This window comes from Drosophila virilis, chromosome 3, assembly GCF_030788295.1.
Source record: "Drosophila virilis strain 15010-1051.87 chromosome 3, Dvir_AGI_RSII-ME, whole genome shotgun sequence".
In the NCBI taxonomy this organism is placed as follows: domain Eukaryota; kingdom Metazoa; phylum Arthropoda; class Insecta; order Diptera; family Drosophilidae; genus Drosophila; species Drosophila virilis.
In genome coordinates this window covers 24,257,792-24,285,208 of record NC_091545.1, presented here as the reverse complement: position 1 = coordinate 24,285,208, position 27,417 = coordinate 24,257,792, and the positions used below count along the sequence as shown (strand labels likewise).

At 42.1% G+C, this 27,417-nt stretch overlaps 2 protein-coding genes and 1 long non-coding RNA gene across 3 annotated transcripts; 2 read left to right on the top strand and 1 right to left on the bottom strand.

Moving 5' to 3' along the window:
* The first annotated feature begins 275 nt into the window (after positions 1-275).
* On the top strand, positions 276-6,397 carry LOC6622243 (streptococcal hemagglutinin). The gene is made up of 2 exons (XM_002048352.4): positions 276-566; positions 3,264-6,397. The coding sequence occupies exons 1-2, from the start codon at positions 422-424 to the stop codon at positions 6,350-6,352; spliced, it is 3,234 nt and encodes a 1,077-aa protein (XP_002048388.1). The 5' UTR covers positions 276-421; the 3' UTR covers positions 6,353-6,397.
* Positions 6,398-6,491: 94 nt separating this feature from the next.
* LOC116651721 (uncharacterized) lies at positions 6,492-6,914 on the bottom strand. The gene is made up of 2 exons (XR_004304751.2): positions 6,638-6,914; positions 6,492-6,565 (listed from the first exon to the last, which is right to left on the bottom strand). It is a non-coding gene; the product is annotated as an uncharacterized lncRNA (long non-coding RNA).
* Positions 6,915-6,997: 83 nt separating this feature from the next.
* Positions 6,998-7,740, top strand: LOC6624324 (uncharacterized). Its single transcript, XM_002048353.4, has 3 exons — positions 6,998-7,360; positions 7,421-7,498; positions 7,556-7,740. Exons 1-3 carry the CDS (start codon positions 7,078-7,080, stop codon positions 7,609-7,611), a joined length of 417 nt encoding a protein of 138 aa, XP_002048389.1. The 5' UTR covers positions 6,998-7,077; the 3' UTR covers positions 7,612-7,740.
* Positions 7,741-27,417: the final 19,677 nt, after the last annotated feature.

Here is a 27,417-nt window from a genome sequence, read left to right as displayed (position 1 = left end):
GTCAATCGCCAATTCAATGTGAATAAATAAGATGTATAGATGTATTAAATTGCATATAATAGACGCGGATATGTATTAGAAGCTGCAAATAAAGCTTTGCTGCAAAAGGAAATTGCTATCGAAAGAAATCGGCGGCGGCGACGACAATAATGCAACCCTCTAGTTTGGCCTGCCAATTTAGTTTGCATCACATTCACAAATACCAACACAATCGTCTCTCTGGGCACTCTCGCGCTCTCTGACGGCATGTACACGAATGTGTGTGTGCGTGTATGTGTGTCATATTCGCAGCTGTGTCAGTTCGCTTTACGTACGACGCGTGTTGCTGTCGGACAAGTTTCTCGCCAGTTTTGAATTGAAGTAAAATAAATATAAAATCAACTCAAAGTGCTCGCTAGTGTGTGTGTTTAGTTGTTAAGCCATGTCTGCATTTAAATCAAATGCAAAACTGTGCCGCGCAATAGAGAATCAACCGATTCTATATGATCAAAGTCATGAACATTATAGAAAAAGACTACCATCAGAGAACTGCTGGGATTTGGTTGCCTCAGAGGTGGGAGAGTCGGGTAAGTAGTGTTGCAAAGTGAGCGTGCGCATTTGCGTTTATCGTTATCGTGTATCGCCACAGACAAGTGTTGTGTGGCGACTGTTAAAAGTAAGTTGGCAGTACTCAAAGTGTTGCTAATTGCCAAATTGCACGTGCGCATTCAAATTGGATTTAACTAATTGGAACTTTAAAATTTACGTTAAATTATTTATGGTAATTAAATTTGATATTTCTTATTAAGGATTTTAGGTAAATATTGGTTATAAATTCAATATCAAATATCAAATATAATTAGGACTCCTTGTAGCTTTATTTAAGAGCATGTTTTTATTTTTAAATTCATATTTTTAACTTTATTAATAGATTTAATCGTAAATGAAACTTCAACCGAATTACTACTAATTTAGTAACGTCAAAAAATCAAACGAGCTTAAATCGATAAATTTATATGTTTTATCGAAACTTACTTTTATTGCCATTTTTTATCGTCAAATTTAGAATTTGACTACACTGTACTTTTTCACCTGACATTTCAAAAGGACAGCAAAATTTTCAACTCAATTGAATATGTTTTCGCATGAACTTTGAAAATTGAAAATAATTATAGATTGTCAAACTGTTGAGCTTAATTAAAAGCTTATAGCTTAAAAATTAAAAATACATATTTTCACATATTCTTAGATTAGTTTCTGCGTGTATTTCGCTAGCGATAAGTTTCTTATTTTGCAGTCTAAAGTTACACAAATAGATAGTTTTCATGCAAATGGTAAATAGCATATAGTTTTTTTTTTTTAATTGTCTTTTGAACGCTTTTAAAGCTAGTTATTGGATAAGATATAACGAGGTTAGATGCAGTTAAATCTTATTTAGTTACTTCCTAAATGACAATTTTGACAGATGGACTTCGCATAAAATACTTCAGTCATCGACTCCTTTTTGAAGTTACGTTTTGAAAGTCACTGAATTGCAGTTTTAAAGTCACTATTCCAATATTCGAAATACTTTACATGAAACTGGCAACTTAAACATTTCTTAAGCGATTTCTATAACAAATTAGACTCCAACATATTATCTCTTTGATTACAACTTTAAGTCAGTTAAAAAATTTCTTTAAAATAATGCGAACTCGTCATTTTATTGTCATAGTTAATATATATTTAATTATATTAACTGTTAATATTCCATATGTTCAATAGCTCGAGAGCAGCTCGACAATTGAAATAATTTTTCTTGGCTTGTTCATCTCTACTCAGAAATCGAAATTTGCTCTTTGTATTGCTCTTGAAAAGATGGCTTTGACTTATGTATCAAAGCCACATCCTGTCAATTGAGTTGCTTGTACTGTTAGCAATTCGTGTTTCAAGTCAGTTCCTGAAAGTTTCTCGACTCGACCAGATCGAGCGGTTGTGCAAAATATTTCAGCGAATAATTAAATAATCTAAATGATATGAAATTAGTTCGTTTATGCAATTAACTCAGTTTTGTTAAGTTCTCAGTGAGGTAAATCAAGCTGATTTCGATAGATTTGTTTCGTGTTTGAGTGATTGTGAAATCGATTCCGTGTCGTTTTACAGCGTGAATAACAAAGCCCAAGAATGCGAGAAGCTGAAACAGGGACAATGAAAGAAATAAACGTATTCGAGCTTCCAATTTCGTCACTGCGAAGGTGATTCTGGCCAGCCAACGCCGGGTATTTTATTTTGGTCTTGAAAACGCGATTGTTTTAATTTTTGAGGCAAACAAAACAACTTTTCCGTTTGAGATTAGCGAAATTTGAATTGTTAAAGAATTGATAAAATCCATCCTATTGTCCGTTCATATACTTGTGTATCTCTGTATTTTTCTAAGCAAGCCTCGATCAAGTTTAAGTTTTACAAAGATCCTCTTCTACTCTACGTTAAATGAGCCGAGTTCATCGAATCGGAGTTGTTGTAAACACGCTATAGGCCAAAAAATTGAGTTCTAGCACAAGAATTTTATTTTATTTTGGCGATAAATGTGCAACCCAAAACTTAAAACACGTAGCTTTCTTAAGATCGATTGAGGATCGTAAATAAAATTGCTGCTAGAAAAATTTCTTAATGCCTATCATTGTTAGCCTTGACATCGGAACAGTATCGGAACTCCTTTTTTTTAAATATAAGTTTTATTGTCGAATAGCTCCGATCGAAAGAATCGATTGAATATTGAATGCAGAAGGAGATTTTATTTCCAAGAACATCTGCGTTCACTTCTCAGTTATAGTTTCTTTTATCTAAGTTTCTTAAGAAAGTAATTATGATAGTTATTTAAGTTAAGTTTTGGATAAGAGATGGTATTACGAACATAAAACAAAAGAGTTGTATACTTTTATGGCATGATAATTTCTGAAAGTCGAAACTTGAGCAATTTGAATGCACACGTGTTTACATTTATGGCACTTATTGAGCTAGGCTTAGAGTCAATATATCGGCCAGATTACCAGGCAGCCTGTCGGAGCTGAACATCTGTTCGGATTTTCAGCCTTATAGGCTCAGGTATCGAAATAAACCACCCACACACACACACCCACACCTACAACAGCTACACCGACCCAACCCAACCCAACCCAACCCAGCCAGCCAGCCAGCCACCCACACCCGACCAGGCAAATGTTTCGATTACCTGTGACCCGATCTCTCTGCCAACTTCACACTGTAGCTACATATATCTGCCTCTCTCTTTCGCACGCGTACAGTGGAAAAGTGCAAGCGCCGCTGGCGTCAGATTCGCAACGATTATGTCCGCTGGACGACATCGGACGAGCATCGTCACCGCAACGGGCTGAAGCGACCGGCTTTCTACTTGGCCGAGGAGCTTAAGTTCTTGAAGCCGCATCTGTCTCTGTCCGACGCAGGTGAGCAGGAGAGGGAATCGCCCGAGCCGAAGCGAGAGCGGGATAGCAAGAGCAAGAGCAAAGAGCCGACGCTCGATGAATATAAAGGCAAGAAAAAGGATATTACCGAAGCAGTGGAGGAGCAGCCGCTGGCTAAACTGAAACAGGCAGCTGCTGGCAATATGACCCCGGAGCCCGACACGAATAAACCAGATAAAGATAAATCAAAGATTAAGGAAGAAAACAAGCAGCAGCAGCAGCAGGAGAAGGAGAAGGAAGAGCAAACGGAGAAGCAGGACAAAGACAAGTCGAACGCCGCAGAAACGGACGAAGTTGCCAGCGAGGAGGAAAACAGCTCCCATCCCGACGACAAGGAGTTGTCAGAGGGCACTGCCACGCCCACAACATCATCACTAGGCTCGGTGGCCAGCTTCGCCGGGACCAGCAACAGCGCCGTTGCCAAACAGCCGGAGTTCTTCATCAAGCAAAGCAACACAAACTCCTCATCCAATTGCCTGATCATTGGCAAGAAGCCACCAGTCTCGCCGGCCACGGATCCGCTTTACGAGCAAATGGCCGAGGACAGTCCCGATGAGACCGCCAGCGTGGGCGGTGGCCGGCGCCTGCGTCGTGCGGCCAATCGCATCAAGCAGCTGCCCATCCAAAAGGCAGCCGCCGAGCAGCGTCTGACACGGCTGCAGCGCCGCAAATCCATGACCATTGCTGCGGCCAACAGCTTGCGCAGCTCCACCTCGCCCGTCAAGATGACCCCGGTGCCCCGGGCCAGTTTGCCGGCGAATGCGACCCAAGCGAAGACGCATGCGAAGGCCGTCAAGCCGTCACCGAAGCCAGCTCTGCCTAGCACACGGGATGACATATTTCCGCGTCCTCGTTCCACGGCACCGACGGCACAGCAGCTGGTGCTGGCCCGTCGACCAGGCCCTGTGCCTGGCCAGCAGCAACAACAGCAGCAGCAGCAGCAGCATCCACATTCTCAAGCCGGACAAACAACTCAAACTGTGCAGCCGCGTCATCATTTCGGTGTAGGTCGTCCGCCGGGTCCTGCCCGTCTCGCTGCAATGGCTGCTATAAACAAACGTCCACTGGCTACGCCGCCAGGACTGAGAGGCAACTTTGCCGGGCAGCGCGCCCCAGCGCCAGTCAACATCATGGAGAACTTCAAGCAGCCACCGACAGCCACGTCGAATTCGCAGCCTCAGCAGCAGCAACAGCAGCAGCAGCAACGTCTTGTGTCCAGCAGCAACACGTTGGTCATCAGCACCACGAACTGCGCCGCGAGCAGCAACAGCATAATGAGCAGCACTTCCAGTTCCACGCCCGGCTCGAGCTTTTCAACGCAAACGGCCTCGATCACGGCATCGCCCATTGTGAGCACAACTCCGCCGGTGCTGACCCTGATCAAGCGCTGCGAGCGCGGCAATCAGACGGAGTGCCAGGATATATTCTCGGACGAGCACTTTCTGGATATGGTGCGGCCGCAGATGAAGGAAATGAATCCGCGCCAGAAGATGCACTTCAAGCAGAAGATCTTTCAGGCCCTAATGGAGACCTTCGACGATGCCACCGACTTTCCCAACAGCGGCGAGGTCCAGCACTTCAATATTAATACGCCATCGGGCTTCGATCATGTCAGCGATGGCGAGTTGCGTCTCATCCGGGAGCTGGTCAGCATGGTGAGCGCGGCCAAGCATACCAGCGATCGAGCTGCCAGCAGCTGCCCCCCAGCTGCGAACACGCCCAATCAGCGCATGGCGGCCGGCAAGCCTCCAAGTGTTGTGCAGCGCATCTTTAGGCCAGCCCACGTGCAAGGAGCAACTGCCATTGGCGACGACAAGAAACTCTATCGCATACTCCAGATGAACAACCACACCAAGATCGTGGCCGGAGTCAATGCATCGGCTGCTCTGACGGGCGCTGCCGGGCGCAAGGACAGCATTGACAGCAATTCCAGTTCGAACACAATTCCGCTGACCAGCGGGCCCAGCCGTGTGGGCACCTTCATTGTGCCCGGCAGCAGTCCGAAGACACCGCGCGGCATCGTGGATCCCTTGGAGGAGCTTTTCAGCCATTCACCAGGCGCCTTTAGCAAAATGACGCCCACGGCTGCCACGTCCGGAATCTCCTCCAAGCCCGTTCTTGTGCGTCAAATGGGCAGGCGCTATTCGGTCTGCGGCGCCGGTGGTCCCAGCACAGCTCTCGCCTCCGCCTCCACCTCCCCCGCCGCGGCTGCCAATGCCGCCCAGCTGGAAGCTGCGCTGCTCAAGCGACGCATGGCGCCCGCCTCGCAGACCATGGTGCCGCCGCCGCAACGTCCACGCTACTCCCAGAGTCCCGTGGGCAGCAACCATATTGCCGCCATTGCTCCGGGGAATAGCTTGTTGATGCGCAGCGTCTCGTCCGGCGGCCAGAAGCAGCCATCGCCCACTGGGGGCGGTGCGGTGCCACAGAAAACGCCGCAGATTGCCAGTATTCAGGGCAGCGCCTTCAATGAGTTCGCCACGCCCACCTCGGTGCGCAGCGGCAACTCGTCTGGATCTGTCGGCAGCTCCGGCTCCACATCCATATCGCCGCTGAAGCGCAGCATGATCGTGGCCAATGTGAAGGGCAATGCGGGAGGCCAGCAGCAGAAGCCATCGGTGTCCACGGTGCGTTCACCATTGAGCGCCGCGCCCGTGCCGATCAAACAGTCGACGTCTCCGAGTGCAAATGTGGCCAATCTATTGGCCGATTCTCGTGCCCAATCCCACTCCCAATCCCAATCTCAATCCCAATCCCAGCCGCTGCCACGCCCCGCGGCCAGGCAGCAGGCCGGGCGCGAGGACTCCGAAATGGCGGGCATCATTGCGGCCGACGACTTCGACATGGGTCGCCTGAAGCGCGAGCCGCAGGACATTATGGATGACCAGGACGCCGATATACTGGGCATGTAGGTGCGCAGCATAAAAAGCAGCCAAAAAAAAAAAAACAATTGAAAATATACATTGAATTTGATAATTGCGTTTATTAGCCACAAACAAATGTGGAGTAATTTTTGTAACATTTAACATTTTATTGATTATTTACAATCTCTTATTTCATTTATACTTTCCATTTTTACATATTGTGTCTAAGCCATTTATTTGAGAGATTCGAATATTACAAAACTTCAGTCGTTGAAGACAAATAAAAACATTATTTTTTTTTTCAAAAATATAATATGAAAATAAAGTATTTACCTGTTAAGCGAAAAGCCGCTAAATCAAATTGTTTTGCTCGGGTTTCAAGGGTCGCACAGGTAGACGCAAGCCGAACCAAAGATCTCTAAATAGATTAGTAATAATAATAATAATAATAATAATAATGGAATAATAGAGTCCTTAAGCACGCGAACCACTTAAAGATTTCGTTTGATTTGATTTCTGTTTTCTTTACTTGAGCGAAAGAACCAATAAACAACTTTTGATTTTGTGTGAAGCACACGACAATATTTATATAGATGTTTATATGGCAGGCCAGATATTTCTGCCAGACGAGAGAATCTTATCTGAAGAGGCGCAGTAGGCAGCTTGTAAATTAAATATTGTATATATATAGATTTGATAAGGGCCGCGCATGTTGGCTATAAGAACAAATTCCCAGCTGGCTCGCACGTTTAGTTAACTGAAGAGATTCCACAATGAAATACCTGGCGATACTTGCTCTGCTGCTGCCCCTCGTCTATGGCGCTGCGGTGCCCCATTTACAGCTGCCCGATGCCGATCTGGTGCCGGACATGTCCACGGCCGAGGATGGCATGATGCTGGCCCCTGTGCCGGACATGTCGTTGGCCAGCGATGCCGTTGACACGCCCAGCAAGCGTCAGGTGCCGCCCTTCCGCTTCATGAGCGCCCAGCTGGCCAACGCCGACATTGACCAGGTGCCCGACATGTCTGTGGCCGCCGATGCCGAGGATAACGAGAGTAAGTTCCGTGCACGATTCGTGGCCAAGTTGCAACCGTTCTAACTGTGCATCATATCAGCCGTCAAGGTGGAGCCATTCCAGGCTGATGCTGATCTTGTGCCCGACATGTCCGTTGCCGCCGATGCTCTGGATCAGGGTGAGTTCTAAACCATCTTTCAAGTGCCCCCACACACTGAACCCCTCTCCCCAACAGTCGCCGACAATGCCGATCTGGTGCCCGACATGTCCGTGGCCAGCGATGCCGAGTAGAGGCCCGATCCCGCTCCCACCCCCCTACACCCAACTCACGTCTAATTTATAACTAACATACGTATCGTGTATTGTATTTTCTAAGTTTTTCTAGGCAGCATTAATAAATTTAAAAGGTTTAGCAAAAAAGCTGCGCTGATATGGCTGATAACGTTGAGTGCTTTGGGCACACTTTTTTTTTTTTTGTTTTTCCAATTATTTTTTAATCAAAAATGTGATATATTGCGAATTTCCCTCAATTATCTGTTAGCATAGTGGAATTGATAAGAAACGCTTGAGTTCTAACGAGGGGCAGTTTGATACAAAAAAAAAAAAACACAGTCACAAATTTGTGCTGTCTTAAATTGAGCTTTTTATTGCATTATTTGTTTATTTGCAGCTGATCTTAACTTTATATTATGCCTGTTCCAGTCGCACAACAAATTGCCCTCCATTTTGTTGGCCAATTACATTGAAAAAAATCAAATAAAATCTGATTAGTTTTGCGTCATGGTCGTAGGTTCGTTTGGGTTCCCGTTCAACTAACACAATTCGTGTTTATTTTTTCTCCACGGGTATTTGTCTGTTTTTGCTCTTCTCATTCGCCTTTGTGTTGGTGGCTATTAATAAAAAGGAATTAACGGCAAAAACCGGACCCACACAAAGTGCCTGCGATCCCAATGAGGCACATGACCATAAACAACAAGCCACCACATACATACATAGGTTAATGGCAAGGGGTGAGTGTCAGTGTGTGTGTGTGTGTGTCTAAGTGAGAGAGCGGCCTCCTCTCGGCATCTCCCTCTCTCTCTCTCACTCTTTGTTTTCGTTGTGATTTTCACACAAAAGCGCTAAAGCGGCTACTAAATTACGTGCTCATGTGTTCTAGTTTTAGAGGCAACCGACAAAGCGACGCGACATTCGCGACCACTCCCCCTCCGCCCACGCTGCTGCTTGCGGATAGGCCGCTGCATAAAAGACCAAAGCGCATTTGGTGCGCTAATGAACCGCAGCGGATCTGACCAGCAGCAAAAACCAGAACCAGAACCAGAACCAGAACTGGACCAGACGCGGAGTCGACGGTTCAACTACCTTTTGCCGCATATTCAAAACGTAAAAATACCGTTTAAAAGTGTAACAATGCTGTTAACCATTGCAGGCTCGTGCCAGAAGCGATGGATGTGCGGCTGCGGGTGGGGGGTGGGGGGTGCGGGGTGGCACTCGACTGGCCGTCGTGTTGGCGCTCTAACAAAAGCCGCTTTATTAAACTGGATGTGTGCGATATATGTATGTGTGTGTGTGTGTGTGTTATTTTTTGTACATAAGTAGGGGTCAGATGTTGGGAAGGGTTAGCCAGATCAAGCAATTTATTATCTGATGTGTGAGCTCATTAAATTTAAATCTTTAAAGTTTTCTTATAGATCAAATAAGTTAGCAACCGTTATCGGTTAATATACATACAAAAAAGTGTATGTATGTATGTGTGTATATGCGATCGTATCTGTTTACGCAGGCAAACGCAATATAACTGTTCCTTGAGTCCCATTCATATTAAACAATGCCTCTGCTAACACGACTCTCTCTCTCTCTCTTTGACCAACCTCCTCAATGCTCTTACTCGCTCTTAGTTTTCGCCCTTCTTTGCGTTACGCGTTCATTCAAGTCAAGCAAAGTAACTGCTCGATTTTCTGCAGATCCTCTTTAGTATCAAAGATGCTATTCATAAAGTTTCTATTTAACTGCAAGCATACAAAAATCTGAATTAAAGCACAATAATTGCAAACCGCTTTGACTGTAGTCCGATTTCGATTGTGTTAGTGTGTGTGTGTGTGTGCGTGCCTTTTTATCTACTTATTGGCGGTTTACTTATTTCTTTATATTCGTGTCCGGCAAAAAAAAAGTTGCACAGAAAGTTCAAAGGCAAAAGGCATTGCAGAAAGCAAAGTTAAGTTTCGTTAAGGAAACGAAATGAAATTTCTTCGGCAGCGCCGCTCAGAACTAAAAGTGAAGCGATATGCATAACAACAAAAGTTCAGCCTCCGCGCCCCCTTCCTTCCGCCGGAGCAGCGCGGCAAGTAAATGAAGGCAGCGCCGTTGACGCCAGCAGCGAAATAAATGAAAATGCAAAAGTGGACGAAGTAAAAAGTTTTGTAATATGCAAGCGCAGCGAGTGATTCTGCGGGGGACGCAGACAAGAAGCAAAGAGCAGAGAGCAGAGAGCAGTGCAGCAACAGCTGCAGTCACAGCAAATCAACAATTGCGAAGAGTGCAAATAAAACGTAACGGGAGCAATGTGAACAACTACAGAGAAGAGATTAAGAGCAGGCAGCCGCTGTTGTGCCAGGTTTAGTATTCCATTCATTAATTCAAATTTCGAGTAGACCATGTCTATATATACATATGTATGTATGTATGTGTATATGCAAGCAAGTGTGCGGTGCATCGCGATCAATAAGTATACGATTATCAGAGCATCTGTGCAATACCCAAAACCTTTCTTCACTAACAATATGCTTATGACTTGTTTTCATTTGACTCTCGATAAGATAAGTCCAAAGAATAGCAACAAGAAGCAAGAGACAATGAGAACGCGATGACAATAGGGTAAAGGAAGAGAGCAGTCAAACAGCTCTAGCGGGTTGTAGTGCAGCTCGCAAACAATAGATGGCGCCACAGTGGCTAAGCAAAAAGAAAAGACACACATTCTACGTAACGCGCGAAATTCGAAACTTTTTCTAGCTAAACAAAAATAAAATATCAAACCATGTTTTGACAATCTTATGACCTGATGCAGGTCGACAGCAGGAACTTTGTGGCTAAGTAGAGACATGCCAAACTGACGCATAACAGTCCAAAGTGACCACCCCCCCCCCCCCCCCCCGCGCGCTCTCACACGATTAGTTTAAATGGCAAAAACAACAACCACAACGGTCGACTGCTGTTGTCAATTTACTGCTATGTCATTTTGACAGCCCCGACCAGAGCGAGCGAAAAAAAAAAATGACAAAAAATTGCATAGAAGAGGAAATCCAGACACAAATACATGCATACATGTGCAAGTAGCATGAGGGGTGATTTAAGTGTATTTGATTTATGACAAGAGCACAAGAACAGAAAAAAAGGCAAATGGACAATGGCAATATCCGAAATTCAGTTAAGTGCTGTAAACCGCTTGAAATCAAATAAAAGTATTTGATTGCCTTTGCTAATAAGCGCTTTGTGCGGCCGCTAGCCGTCAGATGGCGCCCCTGCTCATTATGAGTGTGAAAAAAAAACACTTACAGGTCTGACAAAACACGTTTTAGCTTTTCCTTCTCACACTTTTTTTTTTTTTGCCCGCACATCTTCCATTTTTGGCGAGTCGTGACGGGGTGTCGTCCGCTGCTTGTATAAGATACGTTTTATGGCTTACTGTTAAACTGCGAGTGTGAAGAGGGAGGGGGCGATGAAAAACAATATGGCGGCATGCTGTTAGCGTGATTACAGCTGTTATTGTTTCCGGTCGTGTTGTTCTTGTAGTTTTTGCACTTTAGATTAAACATAACGTGAGGCTGTTAACTTTTATGACAACATTGGGCCAACTGTGCGGGAAATTATCAATGAAAATTGTCAAATATGAATTCTCGAGTAAAACAAGATACATTCTGTAAATAAGGGAGAGTAAATATGAGTTGCTATCCTTTGAGTTTTTTTTTTTTTCAACGCACAACAATATAATAACAATGGCTGTCAAGATAGCACCACAGCAGCCACTTATTAATAAACTTAAATATTGCTGATCTCATTTATCATTGTGGCACCCGCTCTTGACTTTAATCAACATTCATTTGAATAATCCCATAGAAAATAATGTTCGTGTCTCATGAATTTTGCATAAAATGCGACATTAAGTAAATAAATCAATTCCACACCGCAAACTTAAATGTCATTCAACAATAATAAATAAACACAACACAATGCAATACGACACACAACCGCACCGAAACAAACGGCAAAAGAAGTACATTAATAAATAAATAAAAAAAAAAAATAAAAATAAATAAAAATAAAAAATTGAAATCACACGCAAATTGCGCAAAAATACGAATAATAAAAATAAGCGCCTGTCAAAAAGAGAAACGGCAACGATTTTCCCATAAAAAATAAATTATTTTCCCATAGAAAATATAATTTTTTGCTTTTTATGGTATTAACCATTTTCGTGACCCAACGAGGCGACGCGACGATTGCTGAGGACGATTCATTTTCGTGTGGGTGCATTTTGGCTATTTTTTATTTTGGCTGGCAAAAATAAATTTAATTAGCTAACGATTGGTCGCAGCGTGCCTGCTGCAAAGTGAGAGCGAGGGGGGGGGGGGGGGGTGGGTGGCCAAGAGCAGGGGGCGCGCAAAGTTCAGCTGCTGCTTTGACATTTGGCGTTTCTACAGGCGGCAGCAGCAAACGTGATTGTCTCTCTCTCACTCTCTCTCTCTCTCTCTCGCTCCAACTTGCTTGATGCAGCTTTGCCGTTTTCTTATGCTTTGCGATAGCAGTAAATATTTTGTTCGACTCGGTGTGCAAAATTTGCACCGCATCAAAATTTGACTCTAAGGCGTAAGTGTAAAAGTGAAATGAGTGCGATTCGCTGCTGGCTGTGTAATTTGCCAGCATTAGCAATTGGGGCCATAAAAATTGAGTTGTAAATTTTATTCGTTTCGTCTTTGGCATTTTTTCACACTTAGCAGCAAATGGCTTATGTTTTGTGTGTGGAAGAGCAAAAGAGAGATGGGGAGAGTGCGTGCGCTTTGAGTGCAAATGAGTTGAGTTCTTAGTGAGTGATAATGTGTGGGATTTAATTGTGAGCTGCGCAGTTATGGTGCTTCCCAATTAGAAAATCGAATTGGATGCCAACAGGAAATGCTTGCGGACACATGTGTGTGCCTGTGGGTTCAGTTGCATGGGTTTCTGGCAAATTTCAAGTTGAATTTGATAACATTATTGTCTCTTTTTGAGCTTATCTACAGAAAAGCCGGCACATACGCAACTGTGCATGTACTTATCAATGTCGTTGCAGCTGTGCTGCCAAAAACACATTCTGTCCAGCAAGCTACAGCAAGACTTAAACACAAACTCACACACACACACACAGATGTCACTCAATTAACATCGGCCAACAAATGCAGACACTGTCCAACACTGTCCAAACGATAACCAGGGCTAAGGAATGCATGTGTGGCAGGCAGGGAAGAGTTTGGGCTTGGCTTGCACCTGCATGTGTGTGTGTGTGTGTGTGTGTGTGTGTGAGTGTTGCAAGGGAAAATTGCAGAGTTTCCAACTGAGTGGCAGAAAATGTTGCCCCAACCTTTGCTGGCTTCAGTGCCTGAAATTATGGCAAAAGGTAATTCGAAACAGGCCGGATTCTACCTTATTGATGCAGCTGCTGCAATTCAATCCTTTTGGAAACCTTCAAACAATGCTGTGCAGAAGGCACTTTGTTCCTGCCACGCCTCCAACCCCCTAGCTTCCTCCCTCCGCACACCATACAATTGTCGATAAGTTGCCATGGTGCAGTCAATTAAGCCAGGTCTCATTCCCTTCGAGCCCCGCTCGTGTTTACCTACGCAAAAGCTTCGTGTTCGTGTTCGTGTTCGTTGTACATAAGTCGTGCTCTTTATGGCACATCCGGTCGAGCACATCCGCATCCTGTCGGGGCAGCTGTTTAGCCAACTTATTTATGCCACTTGCTGACACTTAATGCCCCCAATGCCACACCCACACCCACACACACAGACACACACACACACACTAGTTAGTTCTTTGTTTTTAATTTGGCTCCAAGGAGCTGTGTGAAATTCCTTTGGCAAAATGAAAATTCCTTTGGAAGGTATGTTTATATTATTGTGAATAGTTTACAGGATATATGCACATGCAGAAGCCGAGCGGAGTTCGTTGTTCGTCTGTCTGGCAACAAAATATTTCCGCAGTTGCATTAACGCTTTTCACTCCGACGCCTCCGCCTCTGCCTCTGCCGCCGCCCCGTCTGGAATTTATTGTCGCCGTTGTCCTGGCCAATGCACCTGAACAGCTCCCAATAAAATGTCCTGCCAATGCTGTCGGTACTGTTTGGCGCATAATTAAACCCATTTGTTGCCGGTTTCGAATTCGCAGAGGTCGCCGAGGTCGATTTATTGCATTTTCCAGTTGGTCTGTATTGAAAATGCGGAAATTTATGTGGGCGTGGCAGGCGAAACATAGAAGTACGTTAATTTATAAGCCAATAAATTGGCGGAGAGCATTAGAAGTTGATGTCGAGGGAAAATCAATTACCCAAAACTTGCCAAGTTTTCAGAACATGCAATTGAAAACTATCTCGACTTTCTTTTTTCACACGAAGATTAACGAGACATTTGGGGATTATCTTTGAAGAATCCAGCATTATCTTCGCACAACAACTTTTTGTGTGCCATTTGTTATTTGTGCTTTTATTATTCCACATTAAGTTTCACCCATTTTCCACTGATTTGCATGAAATGTCTCTGCTCAGAAATACCAAATTAAGCCGCACATTTTTCAGCATTTTTTAGCGCATTTATCGTAGATTTTTCTACAAATCTACTCGCTCGCATTCCCATCTCATCTATAACAGTATTCAGAACATTTTCAATCAGCTTTCCACTCCAGCTGGATTTCATTTCCCAAGTCCACGTAATTAGTGTTGTAATTTGTCTGCTGTTCAAAGTTTTCTCCGCTTGAGTCTGGGCCTGCAGCCAAGTGTGTGCCACCCACATTTGGCCACATTCATTAACACGTTTGTGCCATTTTTTGTTGTTGTTGTTGTTGATGTTGTTTTCTTTTTTTTTTGGTCTACAAGTTTTGTAAATACTTTAAATACGGCCAGTGCATACGGCTTTGCCTGCTCGTTCTGCTGCTTTTGGAAACGAATCTGCAGCAATTTACGCAATCAACTACAACTTTCCCTGCTTGGCCTAACCCTTGTCCCTGAGGGCAACTCTTACACTCAGCTACAAAATAACGCAATTCTGGTACAATTTTAAAGCCCATTAGCTTGCTACTGCAACTAATTGGTTTCCGTATTTTGTTTTCTAGTGTATTTGAATATTAAAAAGAAGAAGATTTTATAAATGGCTGCACTCTTGTTATTTATTTATCATTTACACACAATACGCACAACAGTTGCCAATCCTACGCAGACATTGTTCATTTGTCTATTTCTATTTCACTCTCTCTCTCTTTCTCTCTCTTGCTCTCGCTCTCTCTCTCGCGCTCTCTCTCTTTCGTGTGCCTGACCACGTAATGGAAAACTTTCGGTGTGTCCAGCCCTAAAACTTTTGGCCCACATAAATCCTGCTAATCGCTTTTGCTATACCAAAAGCTGGCTGCTGTGAAACTCTGTCCGTAACCCGAAACTCATTTGCATTTATCTGCTGTCTGTTTCGTTTACGTCTCCCCCTCTCTCTCCCTCTCTCTCCCTCTTTCTCCCTCTCTCTCTGTGTCGCCTGCTGACATTGCTCCCGTGTGTGTTTTTGGCTAATTGCTGTGCCTGTTGCTAATTGTTTTTGTTGCTGTACTGCTTGATCCTTGGCAACACTTTTTTCATTCATTTTCAACACTAGTTTTTTCTTCTTCTTCTCGCTTGCGGCCATTTTGCGTTTAATGATGAATGTTGAGCAACTTTTCGGCCCCCTCTCAGAACTTTGTTTGAAGGGATCCTGCAACTAATTTCCGTTTTGCAACTCGTTATTCACACGCTTTCAGCTAGCGTGCGACCAAGCAAACAAATTTAAAAAAAAAAGGACACAAAAGTAACAACAACAACAACAACAACAACAACAATAGCGCTGACAGCAACAGCAGCCTTCAAATCTTTTGGAAACAACCAAATAAAAAATTACATAAAAATAAAAGACAATGCGTACAAATTACCCAAACAACAAATAAAACAACAAACAACAACAATTGCAAAGCTGTCGCTGACAACAACAACAACAGCAACAACAACAACAACTGAGAAATATGCACACTGACACTTTACGAAGATTTATGCGTTTTAGTTGAGTTCTGTTCCGCAGCGAGTTCTTCTCCAAGCGAGCGGAGCCATTTTTTGCACTGCTTTTCACGCTTTGTCAGTCAGCCCCCGGGCACGCCCCCTTTTTTTTGGTGTTAATTCCGAAACTGGATTGTTAGCGGGGAGTAAAAGTCATTTAAATTAAACATAATACAATAAATTGTTAAAAGGAAAGGTCTCGCAGTTAAAACAGTTTGACAGCAGCGGATATTCAACGATAATTTTGTGTGGGAAGCTAAACAATATTCAAGGATTTCTGTTTAAAATTCGACTCTTCATTCTGGAACATATTAGCTACTTTTCGGATTATACATAAAATATTCAAGTATTTTTAAATATTTAATGATGAGAAAACATTATAGTTGCTAACAATTTGTATATAAAACAGGAGGCCCTAGTCAGGAGTTCTCGACTAGGGGATACCAACACCGAATACAGCTCATAACGGTTGATTTAACAGGACTAAAAATGAATTAATAAAGGATGCGCTGCGCAATTGGACTCGAACCCGTAACCGACGAAATACTGGCCACCGCCTTCACTCGACAGCCATACACACAATTCAAAAGAGAATTAAAACCTGGTGCTACTCTTAAGATCTAATAGACTTGCTCGAAAATAGTATTTCGATATCAATTTGTATCTATTGCCTGAATATGGGAAAGTTATCGATTAACAGAAGCAAACACTAGATGGACTTACTTGCCCTCAAGGGTTTTTTACGAGTTCATACATACGGAAGATCCATAGATATAATTGTATTTTTGAAAATCTATTATAGATTTAGATCGAATTGCAATTATTATACATTTTGTTTAGTTAATTATTTATTGCGCTTAGCTCTGCATTTAAATGTGTTTGATGTTTTTCAAAAAATAGTTTAAGCCTTGCAATCTCGTGTCAGGCCGTGTCACGAGAGCACGACACGCCTCTAATTGGACTCTCATCCCTAGCTGAGCTGCCTTTTGTTTCGCAGTGCTTTCTTTTTTTTTTACACTCTCCGCGTGGAATGTTGCGCACTTTTCATAAATTGCATACAATTTTTATAAACTATTTATAAGCTGGCGGTTTCTGGTTGCAAAAAACAGCGACAACAACAACAAGCGTCATATGCAAACATATTTTTAATATTTAATATTGCATTTTATTGCAAGGAATATATTTGTTGTTGTTAAAAGTCAACACAATTTATTTTTGCGCGCACTTTTCATAATTACTTTCACAGCCAAAAACAATATTTCATTTATTTGCATGATCAGAATTTTCACACTCAGCTGAGCAGGGCAAGGGCTCATCTTGTGGCACCTGTTAGCTGACAGACTCTCACTCCCTCTCTCTCTCTCTCTTTCTCTCTTTCTCCGTCTCTCTCTCTTACTCTCGCATTGTCAGACTTCACTTAACCATTCTTGGGCCTATTTATTGGGGGGCGTGGTCCTTTGACCGCCTCATTGGCCGCCATATTTGACGCCAGTTGAGCATGAAAATGCCATTTAACAATGGCAAACGGCCCAAAAAAGCAAATAAATAACAGCACAAAAAAGGGCAACCAATGCGAAAAAATAAACCCACAACAACAACAAAAACAACAACATGCAACAACTGTGTTGGAAAATGTTTAAAACAATGCAAGAGACCGTAAAAGCAATCCAACAAGAACAATGAACACAAACCTCTGATAGCGCAACAACAATAACAATAAAAATGTCAAAAAAGCAACGATGCTTAAATCAAATTAATGTGAAGCTGACTCCGAGGCCTTTTTGTTTCTCTTTTATATTCTGTTTTTGTCATTTTTTTTTTGCATTTAAAGATGTTCTGCCATTCAATTTCACATTATTGTAAACAATTAAAGTTGAGCTCTGAATATGGGTAAAACAGCTATTGCGAGCCGATTGATTGGCAATATCTTACTTGTCTATAATTTTTTATATTGTACCAGCTGGTATTACCCGGCCTTGCCCATGGAAAATTTTGTGGTAAAAATTTCATAGATTACTTTCTGACTTCCATCTGAAAATATGTTTAAAGTTGATCGAGAATGAACTCAAAGTTGCAATAAACGCCCATGTTAGTCTTGTGGTGGGAATCTTAAAGCAGAACAATAAGTTTTCGTTCATTTTTTAAAAAATGAAGTTGAACACGAAACACGGCGAAGAACCACCTCCTAAATCAATTTGAGCCGATTTGGGTTTTTAAATTTAATTTTATATATTTTTATGCTCCTAACTATAATTTTAAGTGTAATTGAAATGTTTTGCGAATTGCCAACGAAATGAATTTTTGGGAAAGCTTTGAAATATATTTTCAATGGAATTCTGCTGGTTTTCCTTGATGCATAAATTTCGTTTAACATTTTGTTAACTGCATCGACTGGCCATAATTTGTGTGAATAATGTGCTTGCCTTGCATATTTAATTCTCGTTTGTGTTTGACTCGCGCCAATGCCAAAATTAATGGTCTGATGCTTAAAGAAATGCTTGCATAACTTTTGATGGTCTCTTAAAAATGCCAAATATTCAAAGTCACATTTAGGCCAATTAGCAGGCACACAAATATTAGTTTAATGTGCAGCAAATGCAGTTATTTAATCGAGGAATGTTAATAATCATTTAAAATATGTTCTCCCTTATTGTGGCATAGTCGGCGAGTTTATAAGTCCATGCATTCCATGTGGCAAATTCTGTTTCCTGCTGCGAATCCCGAAAATGATTTGCAGCTTCCATTTAAATGGACAAAAAGCCACGAAAACACACAAACACACACACACAAACGACCACAACAAACAAAACTTGCGAAAATTGTACCAAAATGTGTGCTATTTTAATAAACTAATTCCCTCTCCCACCCCTCCACCGCCTATTTACAGCCTTAACTGGAAAAATGGGCTAAATCTGTAAACAGCCGGCGACCAATATTTTATAAATAATTAGTAAACATTTTTGCGCAACGTTGTCATAATCAGAGCTCTGTAAATATAGGTGGTAAATGGAGGAGTGGTGTGGGAGGGTTGGATTAAAGGCTAGTGGCACGCCCCCTTGTGCTGCCCACAACATCCTGGCAGCGTCAATAGCATCAATATAGCACAGCGGAGCGCACTTCTGTTTGCCGTATAATTTTAATACTTTATAATTGCATTATTTTGATGTGGCCAGCGCGAGTTCAAAGCGAGGAGTGTGGTTTGCGCGGGTAGGGAATGGGTGCAGGGGGGGGGGGGGGGATTGTGGCAGGGGTAAATAAAAGTTGCGCTGCGTGTTGGTCAGCATTTTGGGCATCATAAATTCAATTAAGTGCTTATTAGCTGCTAACTGTGTCAATCAAAAAGCAGCGAGTGCCCCCGCAAAAACTGAGCTCCTTTTTAATCTGTGTCAAACAGTATCCGATCTGTGTGTATACACTCTATAAATGTAAATATCAAAATAAATGTGAAAATAAATATAAAAATAAATTTAAATGCATAGCTATAGCTATCTGGCAATTAATTCTTTACTCGTGTGCAGTCTGGCGTTATGTAGCTGTAAAGCTCGCCATCTAATTTAATTAGTGCAATTGGCAATTATACGCAAAATTTCAACATGTTTTATCACTTGAAATGCATCATTAAATAATTGCGCAATTGAATCATTTTAATTCAACAAAGGTGTGAATTCAAATAACATTAACAATGACAATTTTTGATCTTAAATTTTGGAACATTTTTGTTTAATTCTGTATGATTAACATGAATTATTTAAAAAGCGAGCACAATATATTTTTTGTTGGATATTCGGCTTATTTTTCCTTTTTTATCATAGTCACAGACAATTTATTATTAAATAATTCTAATGCAACAAAGGTGTGAATCTTAATAAGTATTAACAATGGCAATTTTTGATCTTAAACTTTGAGAATAGTTTAATTTCATTGCTGTATTAATAACAGAAATTATTAAAGTGTTTTTTTTTTTTTTTTTTTTTAATTTGTAAACCTCTATAAATATCAATTTAATTTTGGTAATACTTTTATATTATTTTCAATTGATATACCATCATCGGGAATTCATTTTTAAAGGGTTCAGTTAATTTTTCAACTTTTTTCTTTGTTATTTCTGTATCGATAATCATTCAAACAGTAAATGATAAAGATTTTATGTATATATATCTACAAAGCAAAAAGAAAGTAAGTGGGGCTTTCTTAATTAAAGAAATCAGCACTTCCAGTTTATTTGTCAGAGCTAGTCTCCTTATAATCCCATATTTACAGAAAGTAAAGATTTCTTATTTATATGGAAACTATTCTGGAGTCAGATTTGATTTAATTCAAGCACAATAAGAATTCAATTTAAGCTCTTGTCGCATTCTAAAGCAATTCTGGAACGCAGATCTTCTTGCGCTTTATCAGCATTGTCCGCTTGCCAAAAGGGCAGTGTCAGCACGGGAGCCGTGGCCAGCAGCAGCAGCAGCTGCATCAGCAGGAGGAGGAGCATCAGTTCCTAACCTAACTCAATCCACTTTCAGGTCCCAGTGGAACAGTTTAGTTTCCGTTTGAGCGCCATAATAAATTTGCCAGCGTCTTTTTGCCCGCCAGTTGCGACAACTGGGATGAAGGAGAAGTCGATCCGGGAGCATGAACAGCAGCAGGAGCAGCAGCAGGAGCAGGAGCAGGAGACCAATGCCTCATCTTGGCATTTTCTTCCACTCCTGCCTCCTCTGACTTGTGCATGCCGTGCGGCGCTTTGTTACGCTTGATTTACGCTAACAAGACAAGAACGAATGGACACGGGGGCAGGCCAGCGCTGGGCGGGGAGAGCGAAACTGGAAGAGACGGGCAAAACTCCCGGAGACATTTTAAATGTGGCGCAAAAGAACGATTACAGGTTGTCCCGTTGCTGCAACCGCCACAAAACCACAGACAACAAATGGCTATAAACGGGGCAGAGGTTGAGGCATTGCGGTTGCTGGCAACTGCAGCCAGTAGGCAAGGGCGTGGGCGTGGGCGTGGGCATGGTTCTAAGACTGAGGACACTGAGGTGTAACGATTGCCAATTCAAGCGAGAAGTTGGCGCACTTTTCCATTTCCGAGCAGAGACCTAGCCAAGACGTGCTGCTAGTTTGCGGGCGGGGCAGGCAGTATAGGAATTTGAGTTCCGGGAACGTGGGCAGCAAAATATCAGCAAAAATGTCAGGAAATTACAGGAAAATGAAATAAATGAAGATGGATACGCAATTTGAATAGCGTTGAATGCGTTCAGCGCCGTCGACAGGGTCACGAAGAAGACCCACTGGTAAGCCAAGAATGAAGCCAAGCCGTTGCCTGGTGCTCGCCCGGAGACGGGGTTACTTGTACGCAAATGACTGACAGCGAGGAGTTTTCCTTTTGACTGAAATTGAATCGAATTGAAGGCAATTCTTGGCTCAGTCCAGAACGGCTGTCTTCTTGTGGCCCACTTGCGAAGGCCTCAAGTGGGTTGAATGGCTAATAGGTATAAGATATTAATCAGGCCCGGACTGAAATAGGATTCGGCACATAATGTGCTGCAGCTGCTGGTCATTTGAGAGCCCGCTGCTGCCCACTCATGACCACAAACAAGGTGGCCATCTTGGTCCCACTTCTTGTCGGTCATAATTCGTGCAACAACTGTGGCGGTATTGCAAACATCGCAACCCCTCGAAAATCTCAGTTTCAAATCTCGACCAAATTACACGAAATGCAAATCGACAACCCGCTCAGAGGGAGTCAGAGGGAGGCCAGTTTCAGGCTGCAAGCCAATTTCGTTTGGTAATTAGCATGCGGCCATTGAAAGGAATAGGCTTTAGGGGCGTGACTTAAGGGGTTTGAGTTCGAGATGTTGCAATAAATTGGCGCCCCATTGCCACACTCTAGTGCTGATGATAAGCAACAACAAAGGCGGGCATTGTTCAGGCGCCATTCGAGTGCTTAGCTGGGCTTAACACGAGAGCTTCAGCCTGTCAATAGGTTTGTTTCACGGCAGGAATCGGTTATTAAACCAGGGCCGTAATCGTTAGCACTTCAATCTGTGCACAGGTAACTCTAGACGTGATAAGCGTGTTTCTATCTTAAGCATTTAAGGCATAAATCGGATAATATAATAACTTTTACTAAATTAAGATTGACTCTTGAGTTCATAAAACTTTGCCAGCTCATTGGCAATTAAACTCTATTGATAGCTAACACTAAGCACTTATTGCCAAGATGAAAAGTTGCTCAAACAAACTGCTTTAAACTCGAACAATTTTTGCATCGCTTAACTTTTCTTTCAGCAGCCAACTGGGCGTATGCGTACTCAGCAACTTAGAAGATATTATTGTATTAAGGTTTGATAAAAGACAGAAGTAATATAAAGTGGCAACTAAACAGACGAGGAACAATTTTTTTTAACATATCATTTAATTTCTATGTAAATAACTGTTTGTCCTGTCTGACTGATTGACTGACTGACTTAGGTCAAGAGTTCATTAAAACAATATTATATTCGCCAGAATACTAGAGACCAATGCGAGCTCAGATTTATGTATTATAACGAAGCTTGTACAGCACGTTAAAGAGTATTCTGATGCGGCTGCATTGAAAAAAAAGTTTTAATCTTTTCTTTGTCTGTGCTCTTATTATGTGGTTGTATTGTTCAGAGTGCGCTTAGACAGGATTATGGCCTGAAGCTTGAACAATGCAGGAGTCTTTGACGCCTGCACACACACACACACGCACACACACGCACATGCACACAAACGCAACAGATTCTGCTGAGGCAGCAGAAGTTGGAGCACAGCACAAAGTGTCAGCTAATTGAATTCAGTTTTCTCCCAGCAATGTTTTCGAGCACTGCTAAGCTCCTTTTGCAGCCTGTCAAGGATTATGAGCAGCTGGTTAAGTCCAACAGCGCTTAATTCCACCAATAAAGCATTCATTGATAATTCGAGCTGGCGGCTAGTTGTTGTCCCTTGTCCCTTTCTTCTCTGGAAATGTTGTGCCTGCTGCACAAATATTTTACTAAGAGTTTTGCAACAACTTCAATTGAATTATGTTATATGCGAGAGAATATCTCGCATTGTTCTTAATACTCTCACACACACTAGCACACACACACACACACACAATCATATTCATGCACAGAACTCAATTATGCATAAGGCACAGCTAAAACTACACTATGCAACATAATTAGGTTTTGAAATTCAATATATTTGTAATTGTGTGCAAATGAAATACAAAATGATTTTTGTGCCCTGAACTAAATGTGTATAAAGTTTCTCGTATGTCCTACAACTAACTTTATTATCATTTTTTATTATGTAGTATCGATAAATATCGAACAAATATACTAGGCATATACGCAAATATTAGGGAAATCTTGCCCGGTTTCCTTTTCAAATTGAAAATAATTGTATTTTATTGAATTATGACGAGTATTTAAAATAGCGAAGTCTTTGATTTACTCTTTTGGAATTCAACTGGAACTATTATCATACTTAGACATTCGAATAAATGTGTGTGTTGCATAGTGTAATGAGCATATAACCGAAACCAAGAGCATGAGATAGAAATATGCAGAGCGTGAGGGCTAGAGATTCTGAATGCAGGCAGACTACGTAGTCTATAAATTAAATGCCATAACTGACCAAAAACACACTGGCAAATTGTTGTTGTTATTGTTGCTGCTGCTGCTGTTGTTGTTGCTGTTGTTGTTGCTGTTGTCATTTGTCTGAACGTGTTGTTGCGTAAGCGAGGACAAGCGAGTGCCTTGTTTATTGTATGTCGAGATGCTCGTAATATTGTTAACCAGTGCGTATGAGTGATATTTAATTATTATGACCTTATGCATATTTCAAGTGTGCCACTGTTGGTTACAGTTACATTTATTGGCAGTGCATGAACAAAACGCCACCCACCCACCCAGCCGCCTACCCACCCATTCGCACAAATAGTTGGGCAGCTTGTTAAGTTATTTAATTATGACAATCCAATGGGACCGAGGCGAGGCAAAGACGGCCATTTGGCAAGTTGGTTGCATAACTTTTTTGGTTTGTTTTCAATTAAACTGCAACGTCTGTGGGGAATCTGGTTACGAGGCGGAAGTTGTTGCAACATATGGCGGCAAATTGAATAAGTTTATGGGCCATGTGCTTTGCAAATTGATAAGCGCTGCGTTGAAAATGGCTTTGATTTTGGCAGTCCTTGTTCGAAAAGTTGCCCCCCGAAACAAAAGTTACACAGGCAATTTTACTTTCCAGAAAAGGGGTGGAGAGGGGGACAAACGGGAGGCAGACTGAAATAAATGCCTACACAAAATGTAGAGCAATAAAAATATGACAAGAAATAACGAAAAGTTTTTACTTTTTACTTTTTATTTGTAAATATTTATTTTTATTCTCTTATAATCAAATAATTTAAATCAAATTTCTTAAGTCGGTCTTCAATGAAGAATAAGTTAAACTTGTATCTATTGCCTGTCTCCCTCGCTCTTTTTTGTCTCTCCCTCTCGTTCTCTCTCAGCACGCCATCAGAATGGCAGCTCGTCTTACCCTTTTGTCACACTTATCTGTCGCATCAGATGCATTCGCCTGTCATTAAATTATGCATTTGCGCAATCACTTCCAAAAATATGCAAAGGAGTGTACACTCAAGCTGTGGGGAGAGGCGTGGGGATTGGGGGGCTGCCACGTTGCACGCCTCATTGCGATGTGGCAAGCTTCCGCAAATTCTCTGGCTACGCCGCAAGTTTTCAAAGAGCTTGCCTCGCTTGATTTGCGTTCTTCCTGCCGTTGTCCTGCCGCACCCTGCATGTCGACATCGCTCTCAAGCCGGAAGTTGATAAAGTGCCTGGCTGCCATGGAATTCCGCGGCATGTTGGGGCATCTGTCGCTCTCACTCTCGCCCATTCGCATGTTCGCTCTTCGTGTCTTTATTAAAGTATTACACACATGCACCCGACCGTGCGGAAATGCATTTAGACCACCCTCGAAATAACCCCTTCCTCCACTGGCATCTGTCCCAGCCACAAAGCAACAGATATATTTCAGGCATTTGCTTTTGATTCACAATTGAAACGCTTCGGATTGCAATCACAGCCATATATCATCAGTATCTGCGGGCGTTAGTTAAAAACCAGAGGGGAGCGGGTGGCGGGTTTCAAAACAATTCCTATTCGTTTTAATTTGAACACACGTATTAAATACAAAATTCAAGAAGCCAGTAAAATATTTAAGTTTTTTGAATGGTCCACCCCTAAAAATACCTGATCCGTTGCGGTCTGGCTGTCATCTGTCGACGTTATTTTGTACAAATAATATTTTCGTATGAGTTCGCACATTTTGGTATCTACATTTAGAGCTCTGTGCAATTTGTTGCTATACCATGTACCTGTTCGGGCGTCAGCAACCATTTACTTTTTAACAACTAACTATTTGCTGGCTGTGAGGGAATTTGAGTTTCCATTTTCAAAGTGTTTCATTTATATGGGAGTTTAAATAGATTTTTCTCGTTAACTGGTTGCACATAAATCACGCATACGCAACGTTGCATCGCGCACAGCTTTGACAGTTCATTAAATTTCCATCAATGGCTGCAGCAGCACGTGCTGAAATTCTCTTTCAGTTTTTATAGCAATTTCATTGGATTTGCTAAATTAATGCTGCATGCGAGCAGATAGCGTTAATTATAATGCATAAATCAGCAGGACTCCGAAAGGGGCAAATGCAAAGGGGAGACGTAATGGACTTATGTGAGTATCTCAAAACAAACAATGGCAACAAAACAACAATAAACAAGAACAGACCAAATACGCAATGTCAACGTAGCAAGAAAAGATAGGGAGCCAGAGAGAGAGAGAGAGAGAGAGAGAGAGGGGAGAGAGATGGGATAGAGAGGGAGAGTAAAAGCGAGGTATAAGCCAAATATTATTTCTAATAACAATCAAAAGCAAATAAAATGTTGTTGCTTTCAGGAAAGCAAATGAAATGGGAAAAAGGGAGGCAAATAAATAGCTCAGGATATACAAAGATAGATTTTCAAAAAAAAAAAAAAAAAAAACAAAAAACAGCGTTAGTTTCTTCTTGTCTTAAGAGCTGATTTAACTCTAAGCACTAGCTGCAAGTGCGTCTTGGATTGATATTGATTAGGGTGTGTACGTTTTCGAGTTGCTTGCCAGCTTCAGTATTTGAATGGCAGCTCAGCCAGCACGCAAATACCATCAAATGCCAAATTCAAACAAAAATCAATCAAAAGCGAGAAAATAGGAATATCTATGGCACGCCGAAGACTTATTACCCTTGCAGGCATTTGCCTTTTGGATATATATACGAGAATACAGAGTACAAGAACCTGTATTGTGAGCGATCTTTGCTATGGCAGCTATATATTATAGTTGTCCAGTTCCGATATATGTACTGCCCAATGTTGCAAAAGTTACAAGGCAATTGAGGAACTGGTTTGAACAGACGCACACGGCTATATCAACTCGACATCGTTGATGTTGATATCGAATATATATTTGGTGGGTTTCACATTCCATTATACCCTCTACAAGGGTATAAAAAAACTAACCCCAGCCAACAGCATCCCACAACCAATCAAAGAAAGAGCTTCTTCCAGCTTAACGCATTCGTAGCAGCAAAAGAAACATCAGCAGCAGGAGCTGAAGGAACAAGCACTCGGTTCAGTCAAAAGTAATGCGCATAACAAAGAGACATGTTTACCCTAGCAGCTTACCACCACAGGTAGCTGCAGCTGCTCGAACAGCTGCTGTAAATATACATCTTTTAAATTCAAAGCTATTTATATGTGATGTGAAATTGGAACTGCTGTGAAAGGGAAATGCAGCGTTTGTCAGGCCAGCGATTCATCATCGTCATTGCCAACAACAGCTCATCTTCATCTTCATCGCCATCATCATCATTATCAACAATCGATTCAAATGGGAACTGTCAAAACAGCAGCGATGAGCCAGCCAGTGATCGGCTAGTCACTGTGAAATCTGACCAAAGGATGGATGAACTCTTTGATTCGCTCGCATAGTCACAGCTAAAGTCACGATTTGTGTGAACCACTCGAGTACAGTAAAGGGAAGGAACTATTAATGAGTGGGGGGAATATTTGATTAAAGCTGAAGGAATTATGACGCACAGTCACTACTAAAGTCATGATTCCTGATACGTGAGGACTGCATATAAAGTCTGACTAAAAGATAAGTGAGGACAGCTGTGAGAAGAGAAGTTAATGAGTGGGGAGAATATGTTAGCAGGGCTGAAAACATTTTGCGCTGTTGCATACTTGAGGAACTAGTTCTTTATTTTCGATTCGTTCCTTCGTAAAGTCACAGTTAAAGTCACGATTCGTGATTTGTGTTTCGCTGCGCAGCTCCAAGGACGCAGACTCAGTGAAGACTACTTACGATGACATTCATTTGAGTGCCAGGCGACTAGTTTAAATATATTTTGAATATACTTGTATATACATATATATATATATATATATATATTGATGGAAAAATGTGTGCGACTGCTGCACGTTGCCCCCTCTTGGCACTGTCTCGCATATCAAAGGCCAGCCAAATTGCAAAGCATTTCCCCTCCAGAGAGCAATTGTATAGGGACTAACACGAGCCCTGAGTTGGTTTGCAATGTGTGGAAATTGTCACTTGAAAATTGCCAAGTTGAAAAGAAGTGTCGATGCATGGCAATGCTTGGCTTGTTCGAAATAGAAATGGCTTGGAGTGGGTCTCGCAAAGGGTTTCCCCAGTGTCGGTGGCTTAGCTGTCACGTTTCTGTTGT

Coding starts and splice junctions, on each gene's coding strand:
- LOC6624324 (XM_002048353.4), top strand. CDS start 7,078: ATGAAATACCTGGCGATACTTGCTCTGCTGCTGCCCCTCGTCTATGGC. Junction 7,361..7,420: donor CGATGCCGAGGATAACGAGA/GTAAGTTCCGTG, acceptor GCATCATATCAG/CCGTCAAGGTGGAGCCATTC. Junction 7,499..7,555: donor CGCCGATGCTCTGGATCAGG/GTGAGTTCTAAA, acceptor TCTCCCCAACAG/TCGCCGACAATGCCGATCTG.
- LOC6622243 (XM_002048352.4), top strand. CDS start 422: ATGTCTGCATTTAAATCAAATGCAAAACTGTGCCGCGCAATAGAGAAT. Junction 567..3,263: donor CTCAGAGGTGGGAGAGTCGG/GTAAGTAGTGTT, acceptor GCACGCGTACAG/TGGAAAAGTGCAAGCGCCGC.